At 43.0% G+C, this 11,983-nt stretch overlaps 1 protein-coding gene across 1 annotated transcript; it reads right to left on the bottom strand.

The window, feature by feature from the left end:
* Positions 1-333: 333 nt before the first annotated feature.
* LOC135255659 (L-lactate dehydrogenase A chain-like) lies at positions 334-8,084 on the bottom strand. Its single transcript, XM_064337132.1, has 8 exons — positions 7,974-8,084; positions 5,936-6,073; positions 4,937-5,054; positions 4,154-4,327; positions 3,457-3,630; positions 2,825-2,942; positions 2,312-2,435; positions 334-1,096 (listed from the first exon to the last, which is right to left on the bottom strand). Exons 2-8 carry the CDS (start codon positions 6,062-6,064, stop codon positions 932-934), a joined length of 1,002 nt encoding a protein of 333 aa, XP_064193202.1. The 5' UTR covers positions 6,065-6,073; positions 7,974-8,084; the 3' UTR covers positions 334-931.
* Between the last annotated feature and the right edge of the window lie 3,899 nt (positions 8,085-11,983).

Raw genomic sequence — 11,983 nt, 5'->3', positions numbered from 1 at the left:
TATGTGAATGTTGCTTTTTGGTGTCTTCAGCTGCCATTGACTAACAGCTATTGCCAGCTGCTGTGAGTGACATTGATGCAGGCATGAGAAGGCCACTCAGTCCTTTGGGAATCCGCTGTATGTTTATGTAATGGCGTTAGTGCAAGCAGATATTGTTACTGTGTGAAGCTCTGCCCTTTGACCCCTAATGCAGCTGGTCAGAGCTCAGACGGTACAGTGCTGAACCTGCCTGCTATGCACTGTCCGTGAAGTTTTTTCAGAAACAAAGGCCTTCAGGATAAACTGCATCTTTCAAGGGACATCAATGGAGAGCAGAAACACAGTACTGCCAGATTACTGCAGATATTTTTATTGTAAAAATACAGCTTTGTATCTGCCATAAATAATGCTTAAGATTTCACATTGAAGTCAAGAACTGTTGCTTCAGAACTGGTTTGCTGCTAATGCTAAAAGCAAATGTAATTCATGTATTAAAACTGAAGCGAGGGAAGTGGTTACCCTGTGTATTGTTCATAAGGCCTTGTCCCATTGAATGACACTGCTGGTTAGTTTTGCACACTGAAACACAGGCTTAGATTGGAGTTCTGTAGTACGGGATGCCTCTGCTGTGATGGGAACAGGGGCTCTGCAGGAATGGTTCTGCTGAACACAAAACGGCAAATCCAAAATGGAGGCCCATTGCAAAATGGAGGCCCATCCTGCTCGCTGGGCCACCTCTACCTGCTGTGTGTTTAAAAGTTCACTTTCATGCATGGACCTGGGAAGAAGAGAGAAGCACATCCGCCAGGATGTTCGATGCCCGTACAGAAACGGCCCATCTCTGTCCGGAGGTCTGCTTGGACAGGTGGGGGAACCGGATGAAGAGCAGGGCTGTTTTTAGGTGTGTGTGCGATTGGGGCGGAGGTCGAGGTGTGGTCGATGAGGTGCGGTCTCACATGGACAGCTCCTTCTGCACACCCCACAGGGTCTCCGCACTCTTCACCAGCTGCTTCTCCTCCTCGGGCTTCAGGGACATCTTCACCACGTCCGTCAGGCCGCTGCTGCCCAGCACGCAGGGCACGCTCAGGAAGACCTCGTCCTTCACCCCGTACATGCCCTGCGGGTGTGAAGAGAGAGAGACACGGTCAGGAAGACCTCGTCCTTCACCCCGTACATGCCCTGCGGGTGTGGAGAGAGAGAGACATGGTCAGGAAGACCTCGTCCTTCACCCCGTACATGCCCTGTGGGCGTGGAGAGAGAGAGAGGCACGGTCAGGAAGACCTCGTCCTTCACCCCGTACATGCCCTGTGGGCATGGAGAGAGAGAGACGCGGTCAGTACGGGCTTTACTGAGAGAGAGAGTGCGCATATGTGGGTGTGAGAATGGGGTGTGTGTGAGACCGGTCTGTTTGTGTACGAAGGGGTTTTTTCTGTGTGTGTGTACTGGGTGTGTCTGTGTGCATGTGTATGTGCGCACAGGTGTATGTGATGCCTGTGAGAGTGTGTCCACATGCTTGAGCCAGTAGAGGATCATAAACTGTACAGCAGGGCTGCGCAATCCTGTTCCTGGAGATCTACTGTCCTGTAGGTTTTCACTCCAACCCGAACAAAGCACTACTGCTGCGCAGGATTAGCGACGGACAGCAACGCAGAAGATTACACAGAGAAGGTATGGTGGAACAATTATATTTTGTTTCAGTGTGCTAGATTTTTAAAGTTATGCATATATTAAGAATCTTGGTTCTCCGAGAGGTTCCTCTGGGGGATGTTGCCAGCTGATATCATTACATTTTGCATGTTTTAAGGTTATGCTGCATTGTTTTTGTGTCTCCCTCTGTGATAAACTCTGTATATTGGAGTCACTGGTGAAGTTAGTCCCAGGGGAATAAATTTACAGAATGTGAGAGGAAGCAGGAATGTTTTCAAGAAAATATGACTCAGGTTTTTCTGAATTGGAGACTTCTGAATTGGTTAAACTAACTTACTTTGTATTGGCCTTGGATCAAAAGTGACCCTTTTCTCCATTTACAGCAGTAAAAAACCCTATAAATTTTATTTTTTCTGTATGAAATTCAGTTACTTTTCCTGGAGTGACCCAATCTTTAGAAAAAGTTAGCCTTTTTTATATTTTCATAAAAGCAATACACCATCTGGGTACCAAGATTGTCTTATGAGTCTTTTTTTGTTAACCGTGCAGTGAGGAAATTAGAAGTCATAATCAAAGTTTTGCAAACACTCTGAAACCAAACCTGAGCAGCAGTGATTCTGCATTGTATGATCTCCTGGTAAGACAATGTTATTTGAAGCACAGTGCTAGACTGGGAAATACTCACATTGACAAGCGTGGACACTGGGTGCACCTTGCGCAGGTTCTTAAGGATGGACTCTACCAGGTCTCCCACAGACAGCCCAATTGCCCAGGAAGTGTAGCCCTTCAGCCTAATGACCTCATAGGCACTGGTAGAGAATGAACAACAGCAATATGTATATCTGCTTTGTCATCTTACTGCTGTCTAAATTAATTTGTGTTAAAATAGTTGAGAAACATCTTGATTATATTTCTAAGTGTTCTATTGAAGTCTGCTGACTATTTGATATCATAATAATTTCATTTGATGTTAGTTCACAGCACTGTGATATTTACACACAAACTAGTTCCCTTTCCATCTATCCACTAATTTGCAGTAACAACAAAAATCTAAACTTTGCACAAAATCTGTACAAAATAATCAAATCATTTTTGGTTTAATGTTTGATAATGTTTACATTGAGATGATTACAGCTGCGTAAGGGGCAGGAGTTGAGGAACTGACTCCTGTTTGAGGCTGAGCTCATTTGAGACTCACCCCTCCACCACCTTCCTGTGCACGTATCTCCAGTCTTCCTGATCGACATCTGTGCCCATCTCTGGGTTCAGTTTCTGGAGGGAGACACCGGCCACATTCACACCACTCCAGACGGGCACTGTGAGGAAGAAGGCATGCTGATTGGACAGTTTCCATGGAAAAACATTTCAGTACAAATTCATTATATATTTGGATCTACAGCTTACATTCTTCAAAGGATTTGTGTGGTTAAATGACACAGGTCCTGCGCTTGACTGAGGAGAATGCTGGACCATTATAGGCCCATGAGAGTGGACATTAAATGAGCGAACTGACACTGGAGTGCTTCGTGACAGACAGACAGACCGACGTCCTGCTGAAATCTGTGCTTTCTGTCAGACGGACAGGCAGAAAGACTCACCGCTGGAGTCTCCATGCTCTCAGACAGACAAACATACTCGCCACACAAGTGCCCGTGCTCTCAGACAGACAGTCATACAGACAGACAGACAGGCAGACAGCCAGACAGACAGGCACTCACCACTGGAGTCTCCATGCTCTCAGACAGACAAACACACTCACCACACAAGTGCCCATGCTCTCAGACAGACAGTCATACAGACAGACAGGCAGACAGAGAGACAGACACTCACCGCTGGAGTCTCCGTGCTCTCCGATGATCCAGCCATGGCAGCTGGAGGGGTGGACGTGCAGCTTCTCGCTCATCAGGAAGCGGAAGCGGGCGGAGTCCAAGTTGGTGCCGCTGCCGATGACGCGATGCCTGGGGAACCCACTCAGCTTCCAGGCCACGTATGTCAGGATGTCCACTGAGAGGGGTCCAAACCCAAATGTTACTTTCACTGCTCACTTCAGGACGTGGCTCAGCAGTTACCCCCCCCTCCCCAACCTTGAATTAACTAAATTACACAGGTCAGTTCTAATAGACTTACGGTCCACAAGAGCTCTAGAAGTATAACCTTGTAGGCATTTTTCCCTGCCCAGCCTCACTTTGAGGTGGTTAATGATTATTAATAGTGATTTGATGAAGTGTGACTTAATCCAAAATGTGTCATGATGTTGAATGCTCCACCCATGCCCTCCTCATCTTTTGAAAGTGAGGCCATAAACTCTCAGAAAAAAAGGTTCAAAAAGTCTCCTCTGTGTCTCTATAGAGGAACCCTATCTAGTTCAAGTGTTATTCGTCAGGAAAAATCATTCAATCTGGGAGCTTTCACTCCTTTCACACCTACCATAGAGGGTGCCATAAAGAACTAAAAAGACTCCCACTTTGGAGATGGGTCAAATAACCCTTCCTTCTGAGAGTGTGATGGCGGAGCGCTTCTTGCTTGCCTGGGTTGGAGACAACGAGGATGATGCAGTCGGGGCTGTACTTGACGATGTTGGGGATGATGAACTTGAAGATGTTGACGTTGCGCTGCACCAGGTTGAGGCGGCTCTCGCCTTCCTGCTGGCGAGCACCGGCCGTCACCACCACAACCTTGGAGTTCGCCGTTACGCTGTAGTCTAAGGGACAGGAAGTCACAGGTCACATGACATGAAAGCAGCCGCTCGCTGCAGGATACTGCTCTCCCTACACTGAAACTGCTCTCTCATAATGCTTCTCTCTCCACGATCATGGCCACATCCTGAACTGTAGTCATTCTTCATTTTGCAAAATTATTATAGTGCTATCAGATAATAGTTTTATGTAAATATGTTAAAATGTATCTTTCCCAATCAATTTAACACAACATTACAAATAATAATGCCGCACTCTCAATAATGCTCTCCCCTGCATGCTGTTCATTCTTGCAGGTGCAGGCAGTTAACTCCTAGTGTTGCTCTCTGATGCCTGTTGCTCTCGCCTCATGCACTCTCTACCACTGATCTGTCTTGCATTCATGCATTTCTCGGTTCATTTGCATCTGGAGTAGGGTGAAACCGCTTCTGGTATTCATAAGTTGAGAGAAATAAAACATATTTGTTGGAGAGAATGTGAGTGTAGAAGTGCATGAGAAAGTGAGGGGAAACTGTGCCCATGTCCTCTGTGAATCTGATACAGGTACACAGAGCAATCCTGCACCCCAGGAGCACCCCCCCCAGGACACCCTGTGACAGCCTGGACTTTCTCACCTTTGCTGGCTACAATTTTGGGCGTGCGCAGGAAAAGCCCCCCGTGCTGCAGGTCCAGGGCTTCACCCTTCAGCTTCTCCTCCATCACATCGACCAGGGCCACTTCATCTGCCAACTCCTGCTCATCACACACAACACTACCATCACAAATGTACACACAGTACTGCCATCATACCACCTCATCACAAATATGCTCAATGCTGCAACCACACCACCTCATTTCAAACACACACATACACAAACACATTCACAATATGACCATACCCCCTCAACACACACAAAAACACACACACAATGCTACCATACTCCTCATCTCACATAAACACACACTAACACACACAATACTACGATACCCCTCATCACACACAGGACACTACCATCACATCTTTGTTTCTGGGTGGAGCTGTTTCACACTGCTTAACTTCACCACCAGAAATTCTACTAAATACAAATGAATATGAATGATGGTGAAGGACCAAAAATCCCCAGTGTCCACCATTTAGAAAGTACATGCATCCATCCATTATCTATACCCGTTTATTCCTGGTCAGGGTCACAGACGTAAATTAGGCGAGAGGCAGGAATACACCCTGGATAGGTTGCCAATCTATCGCAGGGCACACGCACCATTCACTCACACACTCATACCTATGGGTAATTAATTTTGAGTCCGTGGGAGAAAACCAGAGTACCCAGAGTACACGGGGAGAACATGCAAACTCCACACAGAAAGGCCCGGGCCGGGATTCAAACCCAGCACCTTCTTGCTGTGAGGTGACAGTGCTATCCACTGAACGACTGTGCGGCCCTCATAAAGTACAACTTTACTGTAAGAAACAGCAACAGGTACACCTATATTCTCTCCTTGGGGTTGCGTTAGGGTGTAGAAAATGACTTTTATTGTGACAGCTTTCTTCAGGAAGAAAAAAGTCTCTGCTTTAGGATTCTGTGTCAGACTGCCCCCCCTCTATCCCCCAGCCCCCTACCCACTGCACTCACCTTCATGAGGATGCTCATGGCACAGGCCATGCCCACCATGCCGACGCCCACTACCGTCACCTTGTTCCGGGAGCCAACGGGCTCCTCCCTCAGGACATGAGAGATCAGCTTGTCGTACGTGTATGCCATGGTGACAGGCTGGGGGGAAAGGTAGGAGTGAATGGCACTCGTATGACTGTGTGTCCTATTCTGTTTTTGTGTGCACTTCTGGATAACGCAGAGCAATCAGATCACCAGTCAATGCACACTGAGGTAGACAGCTGGAATGCCATTACACCATTTTTAAGGATATTTGCAAATAATTGAATTCATTATGCTATGTGAATGAAAATCCTTCATTGCGCAACAGGAAGCCTGTAGATGTTTCACAGATGCTATTCACTCCTTTCCCAATCTGTAGCATCTCCTGTTATTGCCCAAATATATAAAGGTATTATTGGAGCAAAACAACTGAGCACCTGTGACAGTGGAATTTGTACTCACAGAGAAAAATGCTTTAGTTGTTGCAAACTTGTAGAATTTTTTTTCTCTCCCACAAACACAACACAATGAAGAATTTGTTCATTGTAGAAAAAAATTCTACAAGTTGCATTTTTTGATACCGATGTGTGACTGTTTTGCACCACATTCACTGCAGCAACTGTAGCAAAAATGTGAGCGTATGAGTTTCTTAATTTGTGATTCGTAGAATAGGATTTGTGCACCTGCAATGAAGAATTTGAGAAGGTGTAGCTGTTGTGTTGCGTTTGTGGGAGATTAAAAAAATTCTACAAGTCTGCAACTCCTAAAGCATTTTTCTCTGTGACTACAAATTCCACTGTCACAGGTGCTCAGTTGTTTTGCTCCAATAATGCCATCATACAAATCACCCTATCCAGTACCACTGGTTGTCACCTACTGCGTAAGTGAAATTGTTGGCACAAACTGTTTCTGGAACTTTTTAAAATGTGACAGTACACTTAATTTACAGAGTCCTGTGCACATTTGAGGCAATTAAACCAGAAAGCAAATTTCTTCTCAAAATAACGCTTTCCTCTAAGGTTACCATTATGGTCCAAGATTATGATGCTATTAAATTTATATAAACTGTCCCGTCTCGTAATTTGCGCGGGTGATAGCCCGGTCAAACCCCCTTAATATTACAAAACAACCCAGCCCCTCGCATAATATAGCACGAGGATGACAAAAATATTTTCATATAGGCCTAATAAAGATGGAGATAACTGTCAACCTTAACGTAGTCAATTGTGTTATTTGCATAATACTACGTATTTAAGAGCATATCGCCAAATGCTCGGAGAAACAAAGCGCTACAATGTACAGATTCTGGAATGCCAATTGATCAAGATTATAGTTGGATCAAGGTTATAGTTCTTGTCAGTTGTTGCAATCAGGTGTTTGACGGCCACAGTCAACAGTGCTGGGGCCCAGCGCTCTTTCTCTTCCTCCTCCCGGGCAACATCAGTGACAGGTGTTCATCAAAGACTCGAACCTCGCAAAGTAACCTTCAACATATTGTACCAAAACAAACTTTAAAAAAATGAAAACGGACATATGGTAACTGCGTTTTATTTTAGTAATGCAATTTGAGGATGCTCTATTGCTAACAACGTTCTGTTAAGTATGCTGCACTTCAGCCCCTACAACTACAATAGTAAAGGTAGGCTACACATACTCTAGCAATAAACAGAACACAATCATTTAGCTCACATTTTTCTTGTACAAGTGTAAAAATCCATGTTCAATTAGTCTCAGATTACTTAAACGAGAAAAATCAAATACCGAGGAATTGTGGAAAATACTACGGAAATAAAACCCAGGCTGATGAAAAAATACATCTACGGACCGAAGTCATTTCCCAACAGAACCTATGGTCGTTTTACGAGTCCAGAGCCCATCCAGATTTGAAACAGAACAGCTATTGATGTTACATGATTATATGTAGCCAACAAATAATTTAGAGCATCTAGGTGACCGTTTTGAAGATGCTGCTGCGGTATCTTAACAGTTATTCTTAAATTCATTTATTTGCCCTCACCTTTTTTTCTTTAACTTGGAAATGAGAACCTTGCGGAGACGGAATGTGTTCCAGTGGACGCTCCTCCTTAGACTCGGCTATCCCGCAGCAACGTTCACGCAGGCGGAGCCACTCAGTATTTAAAGCATTGCAAAGACCAGACTCGACATCATTTACATACAAGTCAGTGCAGGCGTGACCTCTTCCAAGTTCAGAAAGATGAGCAGGACACGCTGATGCCTGAGCACTTCTGCTAGCTTCACTTTCACGTATTTTCTACTGTTGACCTCTCGTGACACCCTATTTTGCAATCCAAAATGTGTTTGTTTATTATTCTTATTATTAGGTTATAAAGGAGACATCATAACAGCCTGTATGGAGACCAGAAACACTTTTGCTCCAATTATGAAATTATGATAATGAATTTCTGTTTAGTTTCTATCAAATTAATTTATGCTGCTCTAGTTTTGGAATCATGCACTTAAAATATTCCAACAGAAATTAGGTAATTTGCCAAAATCAGTTATCCTCAACTATATGCATAGATGTACACCAATTCGAGTGTGGATAATTATTAAAACATATTTTTGCACATATCAGCTCCTGTGTCCAGGTCATGTGCATGTTTGATTTCCATAGCCTGGTGATTTGTATCTACTGCACTGGTAAGCTGAAAGATGTTTATTTTTTAATGTTTATTGAGGAATCAGTGATGGCTGTCCACTTGGTCTATGCCAGCCTGCATTTCTTTGAAGGAGCCGGGAATGGTACTGCTGTATTCTCACAAAGAGCCATGCGCAGCAGTGGGTTCACAGTCACAGTACTGAACACCAGATGTTTGCTGTTATCCAAACATATATGTTTTACTCATGCAGTCTGACAGACTTTCGCTGATCAAGGCTGCTTCTGATTACCTTATCAACGATACTGTGAGAAAAAAAATATACATCAGCATGTTCTGACAGCTGCGCCAAAAGCTCTCTGCAGTAACACACATGTAAACAGCCTCTAATTATAGTGCTGCGCTCTACAGAAATAACACTGCTGTCAGTACCATGACGGGATGGTATGTGCATGTACATAAATAGAGGTACATTCTGTCCATTAGCTAAACATCACTGCATACCAAAGCTCCTTCAAGCTGTTGCAGGAGGCTGACTGAACATTTAATATTTTCGAGACTAAGGATTCGAGAAATCATCAAACATGGTGGGAGATAGTAAAACAATGCAGGATTGTGATGTGGAGAAAATCATCATTAATGACAGATTCATATACAGCATATGAATCCAGTAAGCATTCATATGTGTTATATGAATTCACCAAGTATTCATATGTGTTATATGAATTCACCAAGCATTCATGTGGCGTATGAATCCAGCAAGAATTCATGTATGGTGTATGAATTCACCAAGCATTCATATGTGTTACATGAATTCACCAAGCATTCATATGTGTTATATTAATTCACCCAGAATGCATATGTGTTATATTAATTCACCAAGTATTTATATGGTGTATGAATTCATCAAGCATTCATATGTATTACATTAATTCACCAAGCATTCATATGCGCTTTATGAATCCACCAAGCACTCACATGTGTTATGTGAATTCACCAGACATTCTTTTAATTAATGCTTGGTGGTTTTATGCTAAAGACTCCCTTTAACCTGGAGTCCCCTTGTCCTTATTACACAGCTCACTGTCATATCCATCCAACTACATGATGGCTCATATATTCACCATAAACCTTGAAGAATTATACCATCACCCAACATCACCCTCTGAGCATATAAATATCCCAGTGGACCATTATATTACATTATATTCAAGAACATTAAATCTGAACTGTGTTTGCCCAACGGTAAGGATTTATGTATGTGCACCTTATAAGGATACAATGAAATGAACTAGCACCTGAAGATTGTACAGATAAAAGATGTATATGTGTTGGAAGGAAATTTGTTGGAAGTGTAATTTTGTTACACTCCAATGTCTAGCCACCTAGATTGGATTGTTCTACATTTTTTCCACTTTATTGGACTTTATATTAGTAAGAACAAAATAAAGAAAAGAAGAGCTGACTCATCATTTTGCCAACAGTCTGAGACGCACACATAGCTGTGTCAAGCCTGGCCTTGAACAACCCAAGGATCTCATTTCACCTGGTAATCTTCCATTGTATTAAGTACCCTACTTGTTATATCAGTGTGAAATGTGCTCAGTTTAACTACTGCATACCCTGACTCTGATTAAAGAACTCAACGGGAAATACATTTGTAATTCACTTTATTAATTTACTTTTAACTTTTTAAAACCCTCAAATAAATCTGCCTTTATTATCTTTTGCTGAAGAGAATAAAAAGATTACACTGAAGGCTTTTGGGCTTTCTGTGAATGCTTTAAAAAGAGGAACTTAAGCATTTATTGCATAAAGAAACACCAAGTGAAAACTGTGACATCTCATTTAATTAATTAATTAATTAATTAATTAATGGATGAATGGTGGATTTAGAGTGAAATATACAGAGTGATGGTAGTTAGTCCTGGTATAGTCTGAAGAGATGAGTCTTCAGGCCACGGCGGAAGATGGGTAGTGAGGGAGAGGCTCGAAGAGGGACAGGGAGTTCGTTCCACCACTGGGGAGCTAGGGTGGAGAAGCTCTGTGATCCCTTTACTCGGGTAGGAGGGGGTGCAAGGAACCCTGCTGCTGCAGAGCGGAGTGGTCGATCAGGCGTACAGGATCGAATCATGTCCTGCAAGTAGATAGGGGGTGTTCACATGGCCATAGAGTTTTAATGCAGATAAAAGTGACTTCCCATGCCCTGGCTGTTAGCTGAGGTAAGCCGTAGAACCAGAATCCATGATTTTATGACTATATTTCACTAATGTGCTGGAGAGGGGTTAGGCAGGCAAACTCTACATTCAACTTCACATTATTGCGGCTGTGATATTAGAGGATTTGTAGTTTGGCTGAGCATTGTGTCCTACGTGTGTGTTGCAGTGAAATGACGACGTCATGGGCCTGGAGCAGCTGGACTGCCCTGATGATGGGAAGGACTGCACCGATACAAATGCTTCCGGAATGAGAATTGCTGAGAACTCTGTTGTTCGTAATTTTTATTTAAACCAATTATTGTAATGGCTGCTTATTTAACTCTACCCATATTAACAAAATAAATAAATAAAAAAATGTAAAAAACAAGGTTTCAGTTGCTAGCTAATCTTAGAGTTTTTTAAAAGACAATATTTAACTGAAAAGCATTTTTCATATTTGGCCATTTAAAAAAATATATATATTTATTACTCTCTGATTCTGTAATTGCATTGTGCGCTTTAGTGTTGGAGGTCTTGTCATTGTATCTTAATTAAGTCTGGGAATTTCGGTCGCCATTCACTTATGCCTGATCAGTTGACTAAATTAATCTGCGGAACCTTCGCAACAAGATTCGACTAAGTTATTTAGCCTTCCAACTGCCGTTGTAACATGGCGCCATCTAGTGGTAATAAATTAAAGTAACGTCATTGTGCTGCACATGTGCCAACCAGCCAACGTGTACACTGCACATGAAGCGCGACGGTCCACTATCTCTGCAGAAATTTTCTGGGTCACAGAGGTGTTCAGTTAATTTTGTGCTAATTTTTGAGGTTGTATTGGGGTATTGAGCAAGTATCCTGTTAAGTGCCTGTCTGTCCCTGCTTTGACTTCCACCACTATTTTTCTTTGCCTGCGCCATTTACTCACATTTGACACTGTTCCCCTTGCCACATGAGATTATGTTTGCAGCGTTTGTGACCAATGAGCCAGTGATTTTGGCACCGGAAATTTGGCCTATCTGGAACTCTCTTAGTGGTCCCGATGCTGCTTTGGAAACTCCCACATTAAAGAGCTGTTCTCAGACCTCTTTTCTGATAGAACATCTACATTGAACCAGTCGACTAAATGCCTCAAGCATTGTTGATTAGCAGGTTTGGCTGAAATAAGCGTAAAAACGGGAGTGTATGTGCTACTGAGTCTAAAAATCTCC

Source organism: Anguilla rostrata, chromosome 5 (genome assembly GCF_018555375.3).
Source record: "Anguilla rostrata isolate EN2019 chromosome 5, ASM1855537v3, whole genome shotgun sequence".
In the NCBI taxonomy this organism is placed as follows: Eukaryota; Metazoa; Chordata; class Actinopteri; order Anguilliformes; family Anguillidae; genus Anguilla; species Anguilla rostrata.
The sequence above is the reverse complement of the archived record's forward strand: the minus strand, read 5'-3'. Positions and strand labels throughout refer to the sequence as shown.

Coding starts and splice junctions, on each gene's coding strand:
- LOC135255659 (XM_064337132.1), bottom strand. CDS start 6,064: ATGGCATACACGTACGACAAGCTGATCTCTCATGTCCTGAGGGAGGAG. Junction 2,943..3,456: donor AGAGCACGGAGACTCCAGCG/GTGAGTGTCTGT, acceptor TCTTCCTCACAG/TGCCCGTCTGGAGTGGTGTG. Junction 2,436..2,824: donor CACAGGAAGGTGGTGGAGGG/GTGAGTCTCAAA, acceptor ATTCTCTACCAG/TGCCTATGAGGTCATTAGGC.